The sequence below is a fragment of the Tursiops truncatus genome, chromosome 9, assembly GCF_011762595.2.
Source record: "Tursiops truncatus isolate mTurTru1 chromosome 9, mTurTru1.mat.Y, whole genome shotgun sequence".
Lineage (NCBI taxonomy): Eukaryota > Metazoa > Chordata > Mammalia > Artiodactyla > Delphinidae > Tursiops > Tursiops truncatus.
Window position 1 is genome coordinate 26,442,235 of NC_047042.1, and position 25,242 is coordinate 26,467,476.

The 25,242-nt window shown below is 37.9% G+C and overlaps 1 protein-coding gene across 1 annotated transcript in view; it reads right to left on the reverse strand.

Moving 5' to 3' along the window:
- Window positions 1–24,040, reverse strand: part of SEMA3E (semaphorin 3E) — a 256,505-nt gene extending 232,465 nt beyond the window's left edge. Inside the window, exon 1 of the mRNA XM_033862940.2 lies at window positions 23,360–24,040. Coding sequence (XP_033718831.2) covers window positions 23,360–23,474 — 115 coding nt within the window. The 5' untranslated portion in view covers window positions 23,475–24,040. The remainder of the gene's footprint in view (window positions 1–23,359) is intronic.
- Between the last annotated feature and the right edge of the window lie 1,202 nt (window positions 24,041–25,242).

Here is a 25,242-nt window from a genome sequence, read left to right on the forward strand (position 1 = left end):
CAAGATAGTAAAACTACTGTAAAAAAATAAGAACAAACACAAGACCAGTACTCTTGAGGATGGTGTAAACAAATTGAAAATAATATTTTTTCATATATCTCTCTTAGTTGTCATTAAAACTACATATTTCATCCCAGTTTCCTACTCCTTACCATTAGAGAATAGGAAATGTAATTTTCATTGTAATCATTTACTGAAAAAACGCAACAAAAATGACTTCTAAGGATGCAGCATCTTTTAAAGCATTTAAAATATAAAACAATATTCATATGTAAAGGCAGGGAAACAAGAATTCAAGAAATATGGTTGAATCTCTCAGAGAATTACCAAGTCTGTGGAAGTGAGGATTATTTTCTCCACCCTTCAGTCTCCCTTGCTGTTACTAAGACAAAGGAGTTGCTGTGTTTGCTCTGGAAAGTCCCACATGATTATTTAACAACTATACCTGTCACAAGTTGTCACTTCACTCTATACTTTCTAATGGATAAGCCAAGAGAAAAAGGAGGATAAGACAACAATTACACAGGTAAGTCTAGCTGCTCGCGTTCCTCCAAAGTCCTGCAATCCAGGAGACAAACAGCCAGACAGATTACATTCCCGATTCAGCACTGTGGACAGCCAGCCAGAAGATGTTTTCCTGTTCAAATACAACAGATGCTATGTTTCTTCCTTGTAAGGAAAGAATTTCACCACATGTAGTATAGAGGAAGGTGGCACGGCACAGTCGGTTATGCAGAGTGACACCTGAACATAATTTATTTGTGTGTGGAAAAAAACAGTTTGCTTAGTCATGTCTAGGAGCAAAAATGTTTTCTTCCCAAATAAATGTGTTGCCAATTGTCAGTCAAGAGAGGACAGGTTGGGCTGCAATAAAAAACAACCCCGGTTTTCTCAGGGTACATGCTCAGTAGTGGGATTGCTGGGTTGTATGGTAGTTCTATGTTTAGTTTTTTAAGGAACCTCCATACTGTTCTCCATAGTGGCTGTATCAATTTACATTCCCACAAACAGTGCAAGAGGGTTCCCTTTTCACCACACCCTCTCCAGCATTTATTGTTTCTAGATTTTTTGATGATGGCCATTCTGACTGGTGTGAGATGATATCTCATTGTAGTTTTGATTTGCATTTCTCTAATGATTAGTGATGTTGAGCATTCTTTCATGTGTTTGTTGGCAATCTGTATATCTTCTTGGGAGAAATGTCTATTTAGGTCTTCTGCCCACTTTTGGACTGGGGTGTTTGTTTTTTTGATATTGAGCTGCATGAGCTGCTTGTAACTTTTGGAGATTAATCCTAGTCATGTACCACAATGTTCACTGCAGCTCTATTTACAATAGCCAGGACATGGAAGCAACCTAAGTGTCCATCGACAGATGAATGGATAAAAATGTGGCACATATATACAATGGAATATTTCTCAGCCATAAAAAGAAACAAAATTGAGTTCTTTGTAGTGAGGTGGATGGACCTAGAGTCTGTCATACAGAGTGAAGTAAGTCAGAAAGAGAAAAACAAATACCATATGCTAACACATATATATGGAACCTAAAAAAAAAAAGAAAAGAAAAGCTTCTGAAGAATCTAGGGGCTGGACAAGAATAAAGAGTCAGACGTAGAGAATGGACTTGAGGACATGGGAAGGGGAAAGGGTAAGCTGGGATGAAGTGAGAGTGGCATGGACTTATATATTACCAAATGTAAAATAGATAGCTAGTGGGAAGCAGCCGCATAGCACAGGGAGATCAGCTCAGTGCTTTGTGACCACCTAGAGGGGTGGGATAGGGAGGGTGGGAAGGAGACACAAGAGGGAGGAGATATGGGGATGTATGTATATGTATAGCTGATTCACTTTGTTATACAGCAGAAACTAACACACCATTGTAAAGCAATTATACTCCAATAAAGATGTTAAAAACAAACAAAAAAACCCCAAAACCCCGGAAATCTCAGTGGCTTCAAAGAACAGATGTTTATTTCTAGCTCAGTTTATGTAACCAAGGCAAGTCTTCAAGTGGGACCCTGCTTATCAAGTAAGTCTGGGACCCAGGGTACCAGAGCCTCCGTCTTGGCAAGTGCATTTGTGACTGCTGAGGCTGGAAAAGGAAACGTTACAAATCACACTCTTGGTCTTAATTTCGAAGGTTTTTGCATGGAAGTGGCATTTGTCAATTCTGACCTCATTTAACCGACCAAATCAAGTCACAAAGCCATGTTAACCTCCAAGGGGAGGTAGGAAGGTGCAGTTCTATCATGCATACAATGAAGAATTCAAAGATTAATAAACTGTTCAAATGATTCTTCACAAAACATAAATGTCTAAGTAACTTCCTATCATTCTTAAGTAGAGGATTTTATGTGGTTGAATCAAATGCATACTTACTGAATACATGTATGAATGTATGTATTGAATATATCTATGAATAGAGCAAAGCACTATATTCCCTGCAGAAAATACAAATGAATACAATACAGCCCGTACTCTGACGTGTTTAGACAAGACCACCACTGTCACCATCTTCATCACAGCTAAAAACAGGAGCTAATATCAATTTAGCACTTTCTCTGTGTCCAGCACTGTTCTCAGGGTTTCTGTGACACCATATATCGTATATCTCTACAAGTAATCTGAAATTACTACCACTGTTACCCTTAATTTGAGATTTGATGCCTCCAAACAGTTCTAAAATGTTAATATATTGTTTATAAAGTTTACATTATGGATAACATTTAATTCACATAAGGTTGTTTTTAAACCCCCTACTTAGCAGATAGCGTGGCATTGAGGGATGTACAGAGAGAATAAAACAATGATGATAAGAAAAATGTAGGGAAAATATAAGAGCTTAGACTATGGCTCAGAGAAAAAAACAGGCTCAGATGGGCTCTACTATGATGTGGGCAGCCGTGTGTGAACGTGGAGGCTCCTTGAAGCTGGCAGGAGAAGAAGCCTGTTTCTATTTTTAAAGAAAGGCACTTTATAGGTGAAAATGACATGAAACTTCTAAGGTCATAAAAAGAATAACTTAATAATGCCACACTTTATAGATCTCCATCATTGTTTTTAACACTCAAGGACAGAGGTTTGTACACATACACCCACACCTTCCCACCTAAAGGCAGACTAGAGCAACTATAAAACAATTCTACTGTAAGTGAACCACATGACACTAGAGAAAATGGTCTTAAATGGAAGAAGCATGGGGGAGTTACCTTAGATATAATAAAAAACCGCTAAGCTTTGCTCAGTACTAAGGGCTTGCTGTGGAATCTCTCTCTCTCCAGAGGGTTTTATTTATTAAATGGAATTTTTTCATCAGGCAAGGTTTTAAACAATCCTGCCTAAAGTTAGTAAAATGGATTAGCTTGATTTAAAAAAGGAAAAAAAAAAGTCCTCAGTAAGTACCTATGCTGTCGTTGGTTAAACATATGCCCTTGAAGAAATCAGACCATGAACTAGTGAATTTGTTAGGGTCCTTTTCCAACGATTTGTGATTTCAATCATTAGGTCCAGCTGGGGGAAAATAGCTGCTGTTAATTATGTGTGAGTCTATTTTCTTAAGCTTTTGGCAAATGGGAGTATACATACTGCAAAAACATTTCCGACTGCGGCAGCAATTGTGACACACAATATAGACATATCTGGATTATTACAAAACTTGATGTAAGTAGCAAGGGCAATTGTCGTTCGTGTTATGACCTCTTTTCCATAAAAAAAACATGTTTTTGCATTTCCTAATTTTTGTACAAGCACATTCTAGATCAAATAGAAACACCATATATCTCATGTTGGACATAACTAGTTCTAAGATGGGACATTTTGCCAGAATAGGAAAAGTAACTATATTTGAATTTTTATTCTATAAAAACCACAATTTGTCACACTTCTGTATCTTCTAACAGAAAGATAGAATCTGGTAAAATGGCACCAGTCTACTTACTCAATGGTATTCCCTGTTCTTTTTCAAAAGTCGAGCTTTCTCCTGAAAAGCCACAACTTCCACATCACTTTTGCCTTTGCATCAGGCTGAAATACCCTCCTCTTCATTCTCTGTTTCCTGAAGTCCTACCTGTCCTTCAAGGCCCAGATGAGATCTGAGATCCCAGCTCTGTCAAGAAATATTCTTCAAAAATTCCAATTCAGGGCATCCCTGGTGGCGCAGTGGTTGAGAGTCCGCCTGCCGATGCAGGGGACACGGGTTCGTGCCCCGGTCCGGGAAGATCCCACATGCCGTGGAGCGGCTGGGCCCGTAAGCCATGGCCGCTGAGCCTGCGCGTCCGGAGCCTGTGCTCCACAACGGGAGAGGCCACAGCAGTGAGAGGCCCGCGTACCGCAAAAAAAAAAAAAAAAAAAAAAAAATCCAATTCACACTATTTACATTCTTCATCTTAAACATTATTTTGGTTAAAATTCCAAAATATATGTTAAGAATATTTTAAATAGGAAATACAAAGTGTAAAATATATTTTAGCATAATTTAAAATATTTTATAGTCAATAAATTCCTTTTCATCATTAAAATATTTTTATATCTTTTATGTTTTATATTCCTATATAATCTTCACTTTGCAGTGGAATTTATCGAATATATATAATCCTCCTTTGAGAATGACCAATTTCCATTTCATATATGAGGGCCAATAAATGCCCTGAGGAGGTTAACCATAAAGGGATGAAACTAACCACAGCAAATATTTTTCCATAACTGTGTCATAGAATATAAAGAGCTTCCATTTCCTTTACCAGAGTTTGTAATTTGGATACACTGGTAACTAAGTGATTTTATGAAAGAGGAAATTATAAATCACTGTTTGATGGGTTTTTTAAAAGGTAGCTTCATGTAGTAGATCTTATCCAACAAAGATGATGATCTGGAATTCATACATAGTAGAGTAGCCCCTAAAAAGTATTCTTCCACACAAGAAAAAAATAACACCAACCTAAAATTGATTAAGTTTATGGATACCGTATTTGTGAATAAATTTGGAGTTGTCTGGGAACAGGCTATCTATGGCCCTCCTAGGGTAGAGAAAGATTCCTTTGTGCCATTGAAGTTTAGCTTTTCCCACATGTTTCTTGGGTAGAACGAGCACCCAGAAAAGACAGGTTGACCATAACACAACACAGTCACCCATATATTTAATAAGTTCTTACTATTTTCTAGATATTGTGATATGTGTTTGTGACATAGTGATGAATAAAATATTGCCCCTATTCCTAACGAGTTCATCCTAGTGAACTTAATAGATTAAGAGACAATTGGAATACAGTAAATAATTGTTGTAAAGTATGCATGGAGTGCTGTGGAGGTTAAAGGATGACTGGAAAAACCTACCATGTCTAAATCGAGTCCTAAAAATGAGCAGACATTAAGAGTAAGCAGCACAGGAAGGGAGAATGGAGACAAAAGGAAAAGGCATTCTAGGAAGAAGCAATATACAAAGGTCCAGAGCAAGAAAAAGCTTGACAGGTGGCCAGAAAATCATGGAGCTCAGTATCACTGAAGATTGGAACTCAAAAAAGATGCAAAGCAAAAAGAAGGGGAAAAATAAACAGGGTTCACATCGCAAAAAGCCTAGTGTACCATGCCAAGAGGAGTGTGTTTTCTCTAAAACTCCATGTCTACTCTTCCATTAAATATTTACTGGGGGGAGTTGAAATGAGTAAGATTTGCATTTTTAATGATCACTCTACTTGTAGTATGAAGAGTAGATTGGATTGACAAAAAGATATCAGTCAGGAGGCTACTGTAATAAAGCAGATGGACCATAAAAACATTAGTGGGACCAGGCATATAAATTGATTGAATATATAGTGTTCTTTGAACTCAATGACCACCTGACTCAACGCTATTCTTAGAGTCATTCTTCCTCTACATTCAAAACTACAAAAAAGTGTAAACAGGTCATAAACTAATACAGTGATATAGGAAAAGAGCATTTGATAAAGTGAATCCTATAACAAGAACAGAACAAGTTTGGTTAAAATGTATGTGTGTGTGTGTATATATATATATATATATATATATATATATATATATACATACATACATATACACATATATATAGGTTTTTTAAAATTTAATTTTAATGATGCTTATTTTTAACATATAAAGTCTTCTGCAGAATTATTTTTCCACAGCTTACCATTTGACTTACAAGGAGTTAATGAAAAACATTATTCTGAAAAATCATATGCCTCGTTTTTCAAATTACAGGACATTCTACAAATACCCAGAGAGACTGGCAAATCTACAAAATGACAGCAAATTAAAGTTACAAAATTAAGCAATCACAGCTATGATGGTATTTTAATTCTGCCATTCTGTTGTGGTGACCATTCCAGATTCTTTTTAAATAAAAATTGTTAAGACATTTAAAAGTCTCCTGTTTATTTTAGCAGTGAAGGAAGACTGTTTTATTTTTTCATATTAAGGAATTTCAAAGGAACCTTTCATTTACTATAATTATACAAATTATTTTATATTTATAAAGAAAATCAGCAATTACATTTATTGGTCTACACCAACCTTGAAAGCCAAAAGCATACATTTTATATATTCTAATTTAAAAATTGTCTTTTATGTGCATTACACTTCCAAATACTGACATTTTAGAACGAGCCCACTAAATATTTTAAAATTTTAAAATACTTTAAAAGAATTTCTACAACGCATGCAACTTTCATCTCTCCTAACTAGCTAGTTTCCTAAAGACAATAAATGTGCACACGGATGTTAAGAAAATTAAGTGAGAACACACAACAGCAGAAATAGTCTGCAATTAGGAATGTTTCACTCCAGAGCTCATGTCCTTGTCCAGGCAGGGCACCACATGCTGTTACTCTGCTTCTGATTCACATTCTACACTGGAGAGAGTAGGAGGGAGTTTTCCTTAACTTCAACAAATAAACCACACATGTGAAATAAAGGAAAGAGCTGGCTTAGAGTCTATGTGAAAAACCCTTGGAAAAACTGACAGTCATTTCAACATAAACCAAAAGGCTGGCATATTTGTCAAATAAGCTGCTGTCAACTCAGGTGGCTTTCATAAATAAAGTCACCAGTTAGCAGCACCACAGCTCCGTGAACAAGTCGGGGATCTCTTGAGTGTTGACTGTGGTGCTCGAGTTTAAGGGGGAAATTAACAAACAGGAACCTGATCAGAATGCTGATATCAGTCAGGACAATCATGGCATGAAGAATATTCACCCATGACCTAAGGGCATGAGAACTATCTTTAAACATTTGGAGGTCTGTTACGACTTATGACCTTATGGCATTAGAGGAAAGAACCAAGGCTAAAATGTGGGAGATACAGTAAGTCAGATTTGGGATTAGGTACGTAAACACTTTCTCCTTATCAGAACAGTCAAAAATGGAACAGACCTTCTTATCAGGCAGTAATTTCCCCTTCGATGAGAATGTACAAATTCAAATGAAAAAATGTGTCTGACCACCTGTCTGGATGCCACAGATACAATTAAGTCACTGAAATTCCGACCTTCAATAAAATTCTCTGATTTGGGTAAAATTCCACAAGCTTTCCTAAACTCCAGTCTTTTTCTAATTATTGATTTTGCGGGGAAGGAACATGGAATAAGATATATAAAATGCTAAGTGCTAAATACATGTCTTAATTGCGTAAGTAGAGTTATTGGATTTTCTGCGTTCCAGCAATGATTCCTCCCTCCCTCCCTCCCTCCCTTTTCCTTCCGCCTCTCCTTCCCTCATTTTCTCACTCCCCTCCCTCTTGCTCCACTCTTGCTTTCCTGTGCTCTCTTCTGCCCTTCTTTCCCTCTCTTTCTTTGCCTTTCTATCACTCTTCTACATGCGTTCAACTGTTCATTCATTTAATCCTTATCAAAGACAATCAATGACATAGGTGCTACTTATCATCCACCTCTTCCAGTCAGAAAAAGTGAAGTAACTTTTCCAAGATCACGTGAATAAATTAGTTTCTGCTGCATTTGTTTTCTAAATGGTGCTTAAAAGTGGAAAAAATAACAATGTGCAGAATGAATCATTTTCAGCAGCCAGGTATAAAAGAGTCACATCCAGATGAGGAAAACATTTTGGAAAAACATCATTTGCCAATGCTTTAAAAGTTCAGCAGAAGGAAAGATTAGCAAATTAAATGAAATAATAAAGTTAGGAATGGACCCACCCAAAATTATTTAGATGCCAAAGTAAGCCAATCCCAGCTGTTATTCTTTACTCTGGCTGCCATCCTCAGCAAGAGCGGTACGGGGGAGTGTGGGCAACCGGCTGCAGTAGCAGCTGGGCCTATTTGTTAAGGGGAAAAAATCTTCAGTGAAGACAAAGGGAAATTTCAGTGGCTAGCAGTGTGAATGGAAACTTGGAGCCTAGCTGGGGGAGCCTCACAAGTGAAATGGAGCAGTGCTGTCAGCAACCAAATTACAGTATTGCACAAACCATTCACGGGGAAAGTGTTCCCTACACTACTGCCTTTGCTGGCAAGAGTTTTATTCCATCAAGAGCAAAACTTCCCAATGACAAATTTTGTCTATATTTTTTCATATTCCTGGTATTCTGGGCATTCAAAAATTAAGCAATATCACTGTCTGTTCTAACTACATAGTGGGTATAAATTAGCAGACTAAAAAGGACAAATGTCATTTCCAATCTAAAAAAAAATTGCTGTCACCTAGTTCACTAATATAGAAATGTAAATGCATAGTAAACATAATCACATATTCCAAAGCATAACTGCATCTAATAAAATCCTAGTATTCTATTTATTTTACATCTCCTGACACCTAGATTATAATAGGCATCGAATGTGTTTCTGAGTGATTACTGCTTGATTTGCATGTAGACTGTCTCATTAGTATCAATTTTCTAATTTTATTTTTCATTTTTATTCTTGTTCAATTTTATTGAAGCCTTAGAGACTTCCAATTTTTTCTCCAGATATGAAAAACTCTTCTACAATCCTAAAATATGTCAGGCTTCAGTTTGGGAATACACATTTTGGAGCAAGTAAAAAACATTTGGCAAAAAAATCTGTCAAAAGCAGTGCCCAGTACATAACTTTTGTCTTATTTCTGACAATTATAACGACAAAGATACAATTATAGTCTTTTAATTATAAGTATAATTGACTTAACTGTAATATTTTTCTTCTTTCTATGGTTATCTAAATATTATTGCAAGGGAATTTTGCTTTGGGGAATTACTAGGAAGTCAAAATATATGAAGGTGTTGAAGTTTAAACATATTAACTTCCCATAACTGGTACAATATAGTAATAAAATGGATATTTTGGGGTGACTCATAATGTCCATTCCAGTATTTCAAAGTCCTGTATTTTCTTTTCTTTCATTCTGGATGAACAAAAAAGGGAGTATTCTGTGTTCCTTTACTAATGGGAAGGTGCAATTATATGGGTAGTTGAACATGCCAACCACTAAAATTCTAACATTTGACTTTGAAAAAAATATTTTTTTCTTTTTAATTTAAATTTTAAACATGGGGTGGTATGACTATTCTAAGAATACACCATATGGTTAACTCAAGTTTATGCAGACCCTTAAAACTACCAGCAAACTCAATATTCTAGTACACATTCTAAGCAATTGTAAAGTATCCGTCAGATATCGTTCATCTGACCTGAAATACGTATAGCATCTATGCATTGTGATAATGTCAAAGTTGAAATTTCTTTTGCATTTCCTTTTTTTCTACTTTGCTTTTGATAAGGAAAAATTAGCTATATCAGTTTCATCAATAATGACAGAGCTATTTCAATTTTTATTTTCCATTACTTCTCCTAATGTTTTCTTTACAAAACATATAGTTTTGCCTTGCTCAAAACAATCAAAATGATCTTATTTTCTACACATTTATTTTGACAACTGGATTTAGTCTCTAAAAATAAAATAATCAAGCACCTCCCATTTCCATATTTATTTTCTCCTTAGAGCAGTAAGGGGCAGTGACAAATGTGCGCTTTCTCCTGAATTAACTTTACTTATAACATTTCTGTTTATGTCCATTAACTTCCTCTTTTATGTTAGGTGTATCATATCTGATGGATTCATACGGTGCTAAAAACAAACAAAAATTCAAGGATACAACATTTCAAAATATACTGTCAATTTTTATAAGGCTTATACATAATAAAATCTTAGGTAAATTTTTCATTGGTTCTTTCCCAATTAACTTGGTTTGGAAAACACCTTACATAAACTAACCATAATTATAAAACTGGTAACTATTCCTTATTCTTCTCACAATATCATTACCTACAGCTACGCTTTTCAATGATAAATTCACAAAACAAAAAGGCAGCATAGTCAAATTATTTGTAAAACAACCTTCTCACAGGGATAAACTGATAAAAACAAAAAGCATTCTTGCTTTTGGTCATTTAGGGCATTCCTTACAAACAAAGGTGTAGGATAAGTTGCTACGTTTTCAAAGCCCTCCCTTTGCTTTCTGCTTTGTCACTGACTTCATGCATTAGTTGTCTCTCTTCATCGTTCATCACTCTAGACATGAATGAAATGCTACATTGGACATTGGAAGATCACAGCAGGGGCAAATGGGAAGAAAAGGTGATTGAAATGGGACATTGATCATGTAATGGCCCAGATGAACTCAAACCACTCTCTGCAAAAGCTTCACACTATCTTTCAATAAAATATGGATATTTTCTGAAAAATTTTAAAGCCGTTCTGAATTTCTCTTCATAGCTTTTGCAACAAAACCTGAAGCCAAACTAGCGCCTAACATTTTCGAGCAGGGGCAGAAGAGAAGTATTCCCATCCTTTTTCCTGATTTCTGAATGCTCCCCCAAGCTCCAACAGCTCATTTTCTGTCATCTTTTTTAGGAATCTAGTTATATGTGGCATCAGACAAAAGAATTAAGATTGGTAATACTAATGTGAAGAGACATAATGAAATTCTTTACATTAAGTGAAATAGGTTAGGTAAATTCATTAAGTACCTTAAATTGGTTAGATTCTAAGGATTCAAACAATAAAATGCAATATACTTGCCTTCAAAACTTTCAAAATCTACTCATGAATGTGCATTAATCATATATTAGTCATACAAAGAAAATGACAATTCCTTAAAGTCATATAGAAATGAAGCCAACAACATGAGTAAAGAACATTCATGATTCTATCAGTAGTAAAGCTATGAATACAATGGAATTCAGTCAATCAGATATTCAAGGCTAACTGCATTTCTAGGAGGATACAGTGCATTATATGCAGAGGGGACGGCAGTGGAAGGATGGCAGGCATGGTGGCTGGACAGCCTAAGACACATAGACAGTTTGCTTATTGCTGCTTACCGAGTCTCCTCCTATTCATCTCCAAGGCTGAGCTCTGTTTTTTTTCATTCCCAACTCTATGTTTCCATAGCACTTTGTTCTAACTTTTAGTATGTATAAAAAACATCCTGCTTTATCATGACTTGTCTCTTTTTACAACTAGACCTTAAGCTTCTGGGAGAAAGGGTTTGGGTAGAGGCACTGTGTGTGTGTGTGTGTGTGTGTGTGTGTGTGTGTGTGTGTGTGTGTGTGTGTGTGTGTGTGTGTGTGTGTGTGTGTGTATTTTAATAAACTTATTTTAGAATAGTTTTAGATTTACAGAAAAGTTGTGAAGCTAGTATAAAAAGTTTCCATATACCCAAGCCCAGTTTCCTCTATTATTAATAGTTTACATTAGTGTGGTACATTTGTCACAGTTAATGAATCAATATTGATATATTATTATTAACGAAAACCCATACTTTGTTCAGATTTCCTTAGTTTTTACCTAATATTCTTGTGCTGTTCCAGGATACCACCCAGGATACCACATTTCATTTAGAAAACTGTGTTTTTTATTCTAAAATTCCTAGCATGATGCTCAGTATCTAATACATTGAAGAAGGTCAACAAATAGTCACGGAATAAGTGAATGATTGAATGAATAAATATTAAAAAGATATAGAGGGCTTCCCTGGTGGCGCAGTGGTTGAGAGTCCGCCTGCTGATGCAGGGGACACGGGTTTGTGCCCCGGTCCGGGAAGATCCCACATGCCGCGGAGCGGCTGGGCCCGTGAGCCATGGCCGCTGAGCCTGTGCGTCCGGAGCCTGTGCTCCGCAATGGGAGAGGCTACAACAGTGAGAGGCCCGCGTGCCGCAAAAAAAAAAATAAATAAATAAAATTAAAAAAAAAAAAAAAAGATATAGAAACTTCTGTATCCCTTAAGGGAAAGGTTAGGATGTATAACTGAGGAATGAAGTGCACCTAACTTCATTAGTCCAAGAAAACTTTCTGTTGAGAGATAAACGACACCTGGAATCTTACAAAATGCTTTTCCACAATCCATCAACATTAAATGTTTTCTTATCTGAACTCAATGATAGCACCATGTGTCACAATTTACACCAAGAATAATCATTAAAAACAAATTTAATTTATATGTTAAATTATTATCAATAACTACATATACTGTATCTTATGTAATAGAAAAAATAATAGGTAGAGAATGGTATAATAGTTAGATATTTATGAATTTAAATATATGTATGAAGACCGAGGCTGTAATTTAAATAAATGACACCTTAGCCTGGGTAATGGATCTGAAGGGAGGAAAAAAAATGAAAACATTAATATGAAAGTGAGGCTCCTTTGTAGCATCATCCCAAACACTTAGCCCAGTGTCTCTCATGCTCGAATGTGCATTGAGAATCCCCTGCAGGGCTTGTTAAAACACAGATTCCTGGGCTTCCCTGGTGGTGCAGTGGTTGAGAGTCTGCCTGCTGATGCAGGGGACACGGGTTCGTGCCCCGGTCTGGGAAGATCCCACATGCCGTGGAGCGGCTGGGCCCGTGAGCCATGGCCGCTGAGCCTGCGTGTCCGGAGCCTGTGCTCCGCAACGGGAGAGGCCACAACAGTGAGAGGCCCGTATAACGCAAAAAACAAACAAACAACCAAAAAAAAAACACACAGATTCCTGAGCCCCAGAATCACTGACTCAGTAAGCCTAACTCAGTAGCTCACAGGGGATGCTGATGCTGCCAGGACACTTTGTACAGCACTGGCTTAATCCCAGCTCAGTCTCCTCTCTGCCCCTACTCTGGACGAAGAGCAGAAGAAAATCACAAGTAGCATCATCTCCTCTGCAGTGAAATTCAACTAAGGTTCTCTTGGGTTAATTATTCAGCATTAGCTCTAGCTCTTAAAGAAATAAGTCTTTATTTTGTCATTTTGACCATAACATGGAAGCCAAAAACAACAAGAAAAAGTTTTCTTTTTTTTTTTGTCTTTTGTTTTTTTCAGTAGATACTAAACACCCAGACTTTAGGAATGATCTGATTAAGTCACTTTATTCTGTCCACAAGGGTCTCACCAAAAAACTGCTCCTTGCCCTCAAGGATCCTAAAATATAGTTAAAGACAAGTACATAACTTAGAGAATATTATAAGCCATTATTATACAATATTCTACATCTCCACGGTACATTTCAATTTTCTACAACAATCACGAGATAGAAATTAGTCTCTGTGCACTTATGAGGAAAGTAAGCCTCAGAAGTTCAGTGATTTAGCAAGAATAATAGACATCAAATAGGATAAGCTGTAGGTTCAAATCTAGGATTTTTAAACTGTGAATCCATACAAACTTTCCACTAGAACATGCTGTCTCCTAATAAAATGTTCAAAGTGTTCTGGAGAAACTAGACACACTGGGAGGTCTGGTGAGAAGAAAGGAGTCCTACACTTCTAGAATTGGAAACCATCTCCGAAATCACATGGACCATAATACATTTTTGACTCAGGATTAGGAAAAAAGTAATCAGCAGGAGTGAATAGCTATGTGCAAGGCTGTCAGCACATTTCCTCTTCAGCTTTAGTTCCACCGTGTATCTCGAGCTTTGAATTTAAAGCTCTCCTCGGTTCCCATCATTTCCTGAGAGGAAACTGGTCAGGAGGCAAAAGGTCACTGTCCCCAGCTGACCTTATTTTCTCCCTTTTTTATTCCCATTTTCATTGCTGTTGTTCTTTTCTGGTTCTGGAGTTAGTCCAGCCACCTAAAATCACCACTGAGACGTACCCTTAGGGATGCTACTCTTCTGCTCTATCCTGTAAACAAAACCCCCTGTCTATTCTGGTTTCAACGAGTTAAAAATCGTAACTCAGAGAACACAAAGCAAAACTACATGGAAATAGACAGGTTTATATAAATAATATTCTTACACTTAACGCAAGTTTAGCCACAAAGGGGACAGGCTGGCAGGCCCTGCTCTGTCCTGCTCAGGACCCTAATTCTCCCTTCCCAGTCCCCACAGTGCCACGGTGCTGGGAACAGCAGCCTCCCACTGGAAACTCAGGCTAGACAAACAGGACAAGCTGTCCAAGTGGCTAGTAAGCTATTAATTTAATATTTCATTATTTCCTAAGTCATGAATTTCAACCAAGTTTGAATGCCTAATGAACGCAGTTAAACTTCTTTTAAATTCAAAAGTCATGTCTTCTGTTCATTGAATGAGACAACAAAGAAATACTCAGGTAAACTGAGGACCAATAAATAGACAGCACTCACTTAAAATGTTTTAATTTCATTTTTGGCTTAAGGTAGGGAAGAAATCAAAATATCTCTTTGGAAGGAAGCAAGGTGGAGACAAAAAGCGGTGGGGGCTTCCCTGGTGGTGCAGTGGTTGAGAGTCTGCCTGCCGATGCAGGGGACGCGGGTTTGCGCCCAGTCCGGGAAGATCCCACATGCCGCGGAGCGGCTGGGCCCGTGAGCCACAACTACTGAGCCTGCGCGTCTGGAGCCTGTGCTCCACAATGGGAGAGGCCACAACAGTGAGAGGCCTGCGTACCGCCAAGAAAAAAAAAAAAAAAAAAGAGGTGGGGTGGTGGTGACACAACACGGAGGAGAAGTTAAAGAAAGAAGTGAGAAGAGAAGAAAAGGAAGGCGTTGTAGTGATCATCCAGGAATGACGAGAGCATCAACAAGTAGTTTTTGTTTGTTTGTTTTGAGGTACGCGGGCCTCTCACTGCTGTGGCCTCTCCTGTTGCAGAGCATAGGCTCCGGACGCGCAGGCTCAGCGGCCATGGCTCATGGGCCCAGCCGCTCCGCGGCATGTGGGATCTTCCCGGACCGGTACACGAACCCGTGTCCCCTGCATCGGCAGGCGGACTCTCAACCACCGCGCCACCAGGGAAGCCCACCAAGTAGTTTTTTTGTTTTTTTCAAAAGAAGACTGATTATAGATGAGAGAATATGGCTGACCTGTCAGGAGGGTGTCTGGAGACCCCAGCTGCTTCACACAATGCAACGCTTGAGGGGAAGGAAGGTGAATAGGCAGAGAAAGCCCCAGCCTTCCTCTTCATGTATGTTTTACCAAAGGAGCCATAAATAGTTGTTCATGATTCCTTGGTTTCCTTGGTACTCCTCACCCCACCCCTGGAATCAGACATTTCTTTAAAAAACACTGCTCTAAATCATTCTGTTTTATTCATATACCCAGTCAACGAGCATTGATTGAACACCTACTAAGGGTAAGGAACCATGCTCTGCAGCAGATACCCTACCTGTGTGTGGGTCCAGGGGAAGGCAGAACGGAAAGCTTTCTCTCAAAGCAAACAATGCATGTTGGGCTGACTGCTTACAGGACACTGTCTGGTTGAACTTTTGACAGTGTGATCTGGTCTTAGTAATATCTGTTCTATTGTGCCTTACAAAGCCAGGCCTACAATTACCTTTGTTAGTAACTTTTGTTTATTTCATGGCTTTGGTCTCTTGTCTCCAAGGTGCCATCAGATGAAGTTCCAACTTTCCTTAAATTATCAACAAAATAATCTTACAGTAACTTACAAGCATGAGAGATACCAATATCCCTAGTTACTTCTAGTCATCTACTCCAATAAGAGCTGGATTTCATTTTTTAAAAACCTTTGCTTTCAAGTAAAAAACTGATGACTAAAGATTTTCCCTTATTGTAAGTTGTTAAGTTAATAATTAACTCATGATTGTTTTTAGAATAAAAAAGGGAACCAGAGTAGGCTAATTCTCCCTGAACCTCTTCTGATGCATTGAGTAATTTATGAAAAGCTTCCTAAGGCTAAAGTATTTACCACACTAATTCGCATTATCTCGTGTAATTCTTTCAGGGTGTTGCAAGTTATATATTATCCCACTTTAAAGATGGGAAAATTCATACTCAGAAAATAAGGAACTTGCTCATGTCATACAGCCGGAAGCAACATTTAGATTAGGAAGGCCTCAACCAAAGTCTAGAGCTTTTAGGCTATTGATAGTAGAATGTGAGAGTGTTTTGTAAAACCTGGGCCTAAACTACTTTTCTACATGTACTGTGCCAAGGCTATGAGCTAAGTCCTTGAGCAGAAAGCAGTGATGACTAAAGTCAGAAGGAGAAGTATATTTCTAAGCCCCAGAAATCAGGCAAGTCATGAATTTCTCTTTTCCTTTTCTACACTAGTTATAGAGTCAAGGTTACCAGGACAATGGGGCCTTATGGTGGGAATATCCTGAACTAGGTATTAGACCCAAGGCAGGCTGAAAACTTCTTGAGTAATCAATTGCTTTGGCCACCACCAGGGCAACAGGAAATCAAGTTGTCAATTCCACAGACATTTCTGTTCTTGAAATCATCACATTCTTTGACAGAAAATGCTCTCCAATATCAGAGATTGTAACACTTGGTTCAAATGGGGTATTAACATATCCTTTTCCTTCATAGTTCAGAAAATACAGCTGATAAAATACCTAGTCTTGTCATTATCATCCTTATCATGAGTACAAAGCATAATGCTTGCTTAAGCCCAAGAATTAACTAATGACATTGATAGTTTCCCTTACGCTTCAAATGTTATTTAAAACCATACCGTGAAAAAATTCTTTATTAAAATAATCATCATCCTTTGTACGATGTATATAATATTCCAAAGTGTCAGATGTTGTACTAAAGACTACTAACAGCAACTGGCCCTGTCTATTGAAACAAAGAGAATAGCTGAAATCTTTACTTTGCACCTTTTGGGAAAATGCTGTAAGCGGTATAATTTCAGTTTTGTTTTCTTTTAAATTCTCTGAGACTGAACTTACCAGAACACTTAAATACCACGGTGGCTATGTATGAAGGGGCATGCATGCACGCAAAGTGCCATTTCTGGATTCCTGCAGACTGAATTCCTCTACTAAACCATAGAGGAGTCTTAGACACAAGATAAAGGAGTAAATCTTTGCACGCTCTCCCACTCAGAACTCCCCAGGATGATTCCAGTAGATATCTTTGATGAAAGAAAACTGACTCAGCAGATTGTTAACAATAATTTTCACCAGCAATGACCAACCCGATGTTTGGTGCTTTATAATGTGGTTGTAGAACTGGGGCCACCAAGTGATCTCATACCAGACAGAAAGATAGGCGGTCTCTATGAAATACCCTCGTTAAATGACAAATCTGACATGGACAGCAAAATAATATAGCAACATAAATTTTTACAAGAATATTCCATTGTGGGAGATCAGCTCGGTGCTCTGTGACCGCCTGGAGGGGTGGGATAGGGAGGGTGGGAGGGAGGGAGACGCAAGAGGGAAGATATATGGGAACATATGTATATGTATAACTGATTCACTTTGTTATAAAGCAGAAACTAACACACCATTGTAAAGCAATTATACTCCAATAAAGATGTAAAAAAAAAAAAAGAATATTCCATTGTGACAACATGACTGTTGCATGTATTTTTTAGTCAAGAACAAGTACTGGTTCTATATTATGGATAGAACACAGTCCTCACAAAACTTTTAAGAAATGATTTTATGTGACTAAATTATTTTTTGGTCCAAAACTGGCCCAGTTCATTTATTGCTTTTCCTAACTCTGACCTTCCCTCACCCTATTTCTATACTAAAGATAACCGTGTTCTCACTGTCATACTCAACGTACAGATAAGAACCAAATAATTCAGGCTTCCCTGGTGGTGCAGTGGTTAAGAATCCGCCTGCCAATGCAGGAGACACAGGCTCGAGCCCTGGTCCGGGAAGATCCCACATTCCGTGGAGCAACTAAGCTCATGTGCCACAACTACTGAGCCTGCGCTCTAGAGCCCGCGAGCCACAACTACTGAAGCCCAAGCACCTAGAGCCCGTGCTGCCAACAAGAGAAGCCGCCACAATAAGAAGCCTGTGCGCCACAATGAAGAGAAGTCCCCGCTCGCAACAGCTAGAGAAAGCCTCTGCTCTTTGCAACCAGAGAAAAGCCCGCATGCAGCTATGAAGACCCAAGCAGCCAAAAATAAAATAAATAAAATAAATTAATTTATTAAAAAAAACAAACAAATAATTCATAGAACCATTCAGAAGATTTTGTGTCTCCAGATGCATTTCTGTGATGCACAAGCAATATTTCTATGTAGCAGATATAAAAATACAAAAAATAGTGTTATCTAAAATCCTTACATAGATTTCCTCTATAAAAAGTATATTCTGTGTAAATTAAACTCCACAAAACATATTGTAATTCCTTTCATGTTACCCAGTGGCTTTTTATTTTTTTTAAATATAAACTGTTTCTTAATAAATCCACCACTTAATTCTCACTGACTCCCCCTCATGGAGATCTGGGCAGTAAGGTTTGTGTTTACCCCTGGGTCCTACCTAACTACTTTCTTTATGAATCATGCCTTATGACCAGTTTTTATTTATTAACCACACAGGGATGTGTGACTAATGTCACTATTGATAATACCTAGTTACTGGCTGAGAAACCCAAGCTATGAGCTGGTTCACGAAAAACTGGCTCAGTCACTGCCTTCATAACATTGGCCCTGGATAGAAAATAAATACCACAGCCTCCAGGATGATCATTCAAAACTTATTTATCACTGCGCTCTTCTAGAATTCTATCTCAAGTTTTTTAATGTAAACTGAAAAAAATTCTAAAATGTGTGGTGAAAAGTATGTGTAATAAACAGATATATGCACACTTGTACTGCAAAAATATTGGCCATGAATCTTGGAAAATGCGCGGATGATGTAATTATCTTCTAAGTTATTATAACTAGAGGTCAAAGGTATGGAAATGGGATTTGGAGTGAATGCAATCAGGATAAATCACACGTTTTATGCAAATTAAGACCAAGTTTTGCTGTCATCTATACTAGCATCATTCTAGGACTTATTGATATCCAAACTTAAGCCATTTCCCAAGAGTTTATGTCTTTAGGACATGATTCCTTCTAACCTTCTCATTTTCTATCAGTCTTCAGGAAACATTAATAAGATCATTTTTAGGTTATAAAGTGCTTTTACAGTATTATTGTTCCATTTTGATCCTCTCAAAAACCCAGTGAGATATACAGGGAAAATATCAGTACTACCCCTATTTTCAAATTAAGGAAACTGAGGCACAGATAATTACCATTAGTATAAGTGGAAGAATCAGAGCTGGAGTACAGACCTCTGACTTCAAATGTGAGCTCTCTGAACTATGACAAATCTGTATTTAATTGGTTATAATATTCAAATACAGATAGACTAATTAACACTCGCTAGCCCACGTTCTATATGTATGGATATGTATTCAAAGCTCAAATCTACATTTATAATATCAACATATTTTAGCAATGATCTTCTGCCATATTCATTCCTTTATTTAGCTATCTTTTCATCAAACATCCTGAGAGAACATCCTCTGCTTATCAGCAGGCATTCTCCTTGGCTTCTGCAATTGTGAAGTTCCTCATTGGGTCTTTGAACACCTACCCTATCTGGAACCTCCCTCGATTGAATTTCTGGGGCTTTCCACGTGCATTGGGATTCCTTCTTTGACATGGGCTTTCCTCATTTGTGTTTTTCTTCTTTGAGCTCCATTATCAAGAAGGCTATTTTTGCCTTCCCTGTAACCCCATTAATGCAGGATGGATGAAAGATAAGGAGAGAACAGACATCAACGAAGGGAAGTGGCTGAATCCACCAGGACACTTCGCCCTCTATTCTCTCTTTCCTTCATTTCTGTCATGAGGAGCATAGCTATTTTTCAAAGAAATCCTTGTAGTGGAATATTATAAATTTGTATGAATTATACCCAAACTACCCTCTTTAGGGTATTGGCTATAAATTCTTAACTGTTCATAAATTTTAACATTCTTGTCTGATATAGTTAATCTGGACTCAAATCTTGACTGAAAATTCTTATAGGGCAGGGCAGAATCTTGCCATTTTTATCTTTGTATGTTTTTATTTGTTAACCCAATTTATCTTGTACCTATAAAATGCATTAAAAGATATGCATTGCCTCAACAAGAGCAAATATTTCATCTTTTTAGCTACAAGGCCTGCCTGAAGTTAGCATATTTGCTTAATATTGGGGTGGAGTGGATATTCAGTAAGAAGAGGGAGGAATTCAATATTATCCCACTGTGGGTGAAGAGTAGTGGGGAGGAAGCTTGAAGATGCTCCGTATCTGATCCCAACTTTCTACCTTTTTTCTCTCCCTCTCTGCCTTTTCTCCCTTTGGGTCCTAATGGTCTTCTCCTCTCAAGCTGTGTTTAAGAACAAGGCTCCCCTGGTGGCGCAGTGGTTGGGGGTCCGCCTGCCGATGCAGGGGACACGGGTTTGTGCCCTGGTCTGGGAAGATCCCACATGCCGCGGAGCAGCTGGGCCCGTGAGCCATGGCCGCTGAGCCTGCGCGTCCGGAGCCTGTGCTCCGCAACGGGAGACGCCACAACGGTGAGAGGCCCGCGTACCGCAAAAAAAAAGAAAAAGAAAAAAGAACATGCCACTTCCAGAGTTAGAGAAGGAGGGAGGAGAGAGAAAAAGGGCAATTCCTGGGCTTTTTTTTTTTTTTTTCTGAACATATTTTTATATAATTTAACTCAAGCTTTGTAAACATATGAAACTTTCTCCTCCTCTTTGGGAAGTGACACGAGGTTTGTGTTCTCCAACACCATCTTGATAATGGAAGATATAAGAAAGATGCTTGTCTTTCTCCAATATGGCATGGACCACTGCTATGAAATGAATCCCTGGATGAATCCAGTAGGCTACCTCCAGGGAGCCTACCAGCTTTCTCCACTGGGGGTCAGGCAGCAGTGCAGAGGTGCTAGATTACTTATAAGTAGTGGCTCTTATTTTTAAGGACCATGCACTCATTTATAATACTAATCACCTAATTTACTTGCTACTAAAATTGTACCATTTTGGATATCATTTAAGATAGCAGAAGAGTATACTCTAAAATATTCTGCCCCCAGTTTTCAGACACCACTAAAATGTCCACTGAGTCTCGAGTGTAGAGAGGTGAATGTGCTGTTCATACTGTATCAAAGGGATGGAATATCCCTGTTCAGGCAGTCCTGTGCTTCTCTTCCACTGAATCACCTGCGGTGCAGGAGGCATTGTTGCTTCAGGTTGCATCTCCGCTGTGCTCTCTTAGCTGACTTTGCTAACTAAACTGCACAAGTGGGAACATTCTATTTTCAGGTAACTCTATACTGTCTGCATAACAGCACAATATTGCACATTTTCAGCTAGTGCCCTTAAATCAAAAGGTTAAGAAAAGCCAAAAGGAAATCTTACATGAGTTTTCTGTCTAGTGTACCCATAGCTTCTAGCAGTGGTCCTCCCACACCACTTAACAGGACTCATAAAATCAATTACAGTTATTCCTTTGACTAAGAGAGATGTGGTGGAGATAAGGCTGATGGTAACATTATGCATCAGAGTTTTGGTATGCACTGACTAAATTAGAAGCTCTCCAATGAAATATTAAAATGAGGTATCTTTGGACACATACTGATATTGAGCTATCAAAAAACAAGTATCCTAGTAATGAGGTATAAAAGATTGATACCATGCATAGCAGAATGGCAGCTTGCCCAAACTGGCAGCTTATCCGCTTGTCTACATAAGAAAAAGAATCCATTATTATGGGTTTTTTTCTGACATCCTTATGTGTCCATATTCCATCACATCAAATTTTTACATTTAGATATATTTGATCTTAACTTCTTAGGAATATGTATTTTGATACACACCATGATACATCTTCCCAAATCAAATGAATTATACTAATTCTAGGCACTATATTTTAAATACTTCACAAATTCAGTGTCAATGTGTTTCTTAAATTTATGTTATCTACTGGGGAGTACTATAGGAAATCTATTTAAACTAAGAAAATACCCATAGATTATAGCTGTTCTAAAAATGAGAAACTTCTATAGCCCAATCTACTGATGATTGTCAATTAAAAAAAAAAAAACAACTGTGTCATAAATTTGAGCCCTCCCTTTTTGAGTAAAGATTACACTCATATTTTTAAAATACAGACTTCCTTCTACAGTGGGGACAATTTAAAAGCTTACACAATGGAAAAATATTTTTTATGTAATTCTCACTATTCCATCTATTATCTGTCTCAGTGGTTAATGATAATAAATACTTCTTTCCTGAAAATCTATTCCAAGTTACTTTTAAGTCAGCAAAGTCACTTTCTTAGAGTGTGGGTTTTGTTTGTTGTTTGTTTACAGGAAGAGTCGTCAAACCTATTCATGACTGGCTTTACTGATGCAAAAGCTATCTTTTAATCATTTATGAGTAAATGCTGCTTTACAAGACAGAGCTGCAGAATAAAATATTTAAGCACTCTCTGATAGATGGACCTTCAGTTAAGCACTATGAATTTACATTAAAAAGAATAGATGCTAGTAAATAGTATCTAACACTTTAATCAGTACAAATCAGTTCACAAGGATTGCTAATATTTTTTTTGCCACACATTAAAAAAATTTCCAATAATCAATTCAACTAGAAAGCTCATTTATAACAGTTGTTAGTCATTTTAATTACACGGTGATGACTTTGTTATCATGGGCAAGGAATCACTTTGATTCTCAGGAGTGTTCTTTTTTCCTCCTCTCATCCCCATTATGGACAATACAAAACAGAAAACCAATTGCACCTCTATTTCTACGGTCCTTCCCCGACGTACTTGCTTCCCAAAATGCATAAACTGGTATTTAAATACCCTTTGCTAACTTGGTGGGTTCAGCCCCTCAAGGCTCTTTACTACCTGCTTCCTACCCTCTTCTGTTATGTCTGCTAGTGAGTGAACTTATTAACAAAACCTAATATTTACAAGACAAAAATAACATCTCCAAAGTTAGGCTGTGATTTTATACAATTTTCAGCTGTGGTTAAGTATGACCTATTCATTAGAGGTACTTAGAAGCTTGGGTCAGTGTTGCAATCATTATTTTCAGGTGTATGTTAAGGGTATGGGAAGACCAAAAATCAATGTTAAATAAATGACTTTAATTTTTTTCTCATTTTTTTTTAACAAAAGGATCTGAAAGGGTGACCTACCTTTATGTGACAGGCGTAAGCGGGGGTGCGGGGTGTCAGCTGTGTGACCTCCCGTCCAGAGCTCCAGCAAGTAGCCCCACAGGAGCCAGGTGATGAGGTACCCGGCAGATGCCATGCTGCCAGCCTGCCGCCAGCGATCCTCACTTTCAGGCGGCGTGAGTTTTACTTAGGACTCCCCTCCAGGGGCAGCGTGCGAGAGAGGCTTTGTCAGAAATCGAACGCGTTGTCATCAGAAAGCACAGTTCCAAAGTGCCATTTGTCAGGCTGTATTTGGATAAGTAAAACCTGCCTTTCCCCAGGATAGTTGTTTATAAGCCGGGAGCAAGAGGACATTCCAAGGAGTGAGTCTTCAGAGCCATGTCCTGTCTAGAGCTCTCTTCAGTCACTATGCCGGTGGATTCAGGAAGAAACTGTATATTTTTTTTCTTAGTCACTTCTGCAAGCGGTTCATTCAGAAAAAACAACCACACCAGCACACCCACTGCCTTCCCCCGTGGAGCTCCTGTTCTCTTCTGGCTCGTTCTAGCCTCTCAGAAGTCAGCCTCTTGCGCTGACTTGCCAAACAGCTAGTTTTAATTCACCTTTCACCTTGCTAATTAAAAACAAGAAGTGCCATTCCCTCTAGGAGTTGCAGGATCCACCCAGCAGGGATGCCGCTCTGTCAGCGAGCTGTGTTTTCGGGGAAAGTTCAGGCAGGGTTGAGCCGCGTACTTGCTGTTTCTAGGAAGTGTTTCTGGTCCACGTGCCCTCGCCCCACCCTCCCTCCCAGTATTGTCGGCCCCGCGTCACTCAGCGACAGCAGAGAAGTTCGCATTTTGATGGGAAAGGGGAATCAGGAGGGAGAATGATACATCATAGGCTGCTTACTTAAGAATAAGTATAACAAGAGGATGGAGTGTCAGGAAGGGCTTTTAAATGTTCACTCATCAAGATTAACCCTTGAATAAATACAGATTCGTTTTAAACAATCTATTTGTCACCATCCAGTACCCAAACTGATTTTTTGGTGTTTCCACTGAAATTGTATTTTTTTTCACATTTTTGGCTTTTTCTATTGATTACATCTTAGAAATGTTATTTTCAACTTTTGTAAGGAAAGCCTTTTTAAGAACCTGAAAAACTGTCACCTGTGATTGTTTCATAGATATGTTAAAACTAACAAATTATTTTGCAGAGGCAAATTCTTCAAATCAATTAAAAGCAAGTTCTTTTTTATAAGCAAGTCATAAATTTCATCTCAAATTTTGGAATAATTAACTTTTAAAGGTGATTTTTCTCTTATATAAGATAACTATGGTAAACTTGAGATTCTGTATGGGACAGATCTCAGTAGACATTAGAAAACTCAGGATGTAAAATACCTTGGGATTCAACTGCTATGCACTTTCAGAGTTTATTTTCCAAGACACTATGTTTGTGTAAATAAGCTTAACACAATAGGTCAACCTTACAATCTACTTTCAATCAGTCTCAAAAACTAAACCAAACACTCTGTGGCTGTTGGCATGGAAATGAATGGTATTATTTTTAGGTACCAATAAACGTGAATGGATATTTGATTTGATAGCTGAAAGTTAAATGGTCAACAAACGATTTCAACTCTAACTTTTTCTCATTCTGCATTTTACATGGTAATGATTAAGGATACCTCTTGAGAATTATGTTTTTAAAATAATGTACTTATAACAAAAAGATGACACAGTTTACCCTGGTGTTTTGCATCATATATAAGCAAATGTAGAGCCAGGCATTCTATACCCATTTTCCTAAGCACAGTATGTTCTATTACAAGCAGAGTATATTTAGCAAAATGTAAATGTCACTGGATATTATAAATAATTGGATTTCCAAGGTCTACAAAAGATAACAAACTCTAAACATTA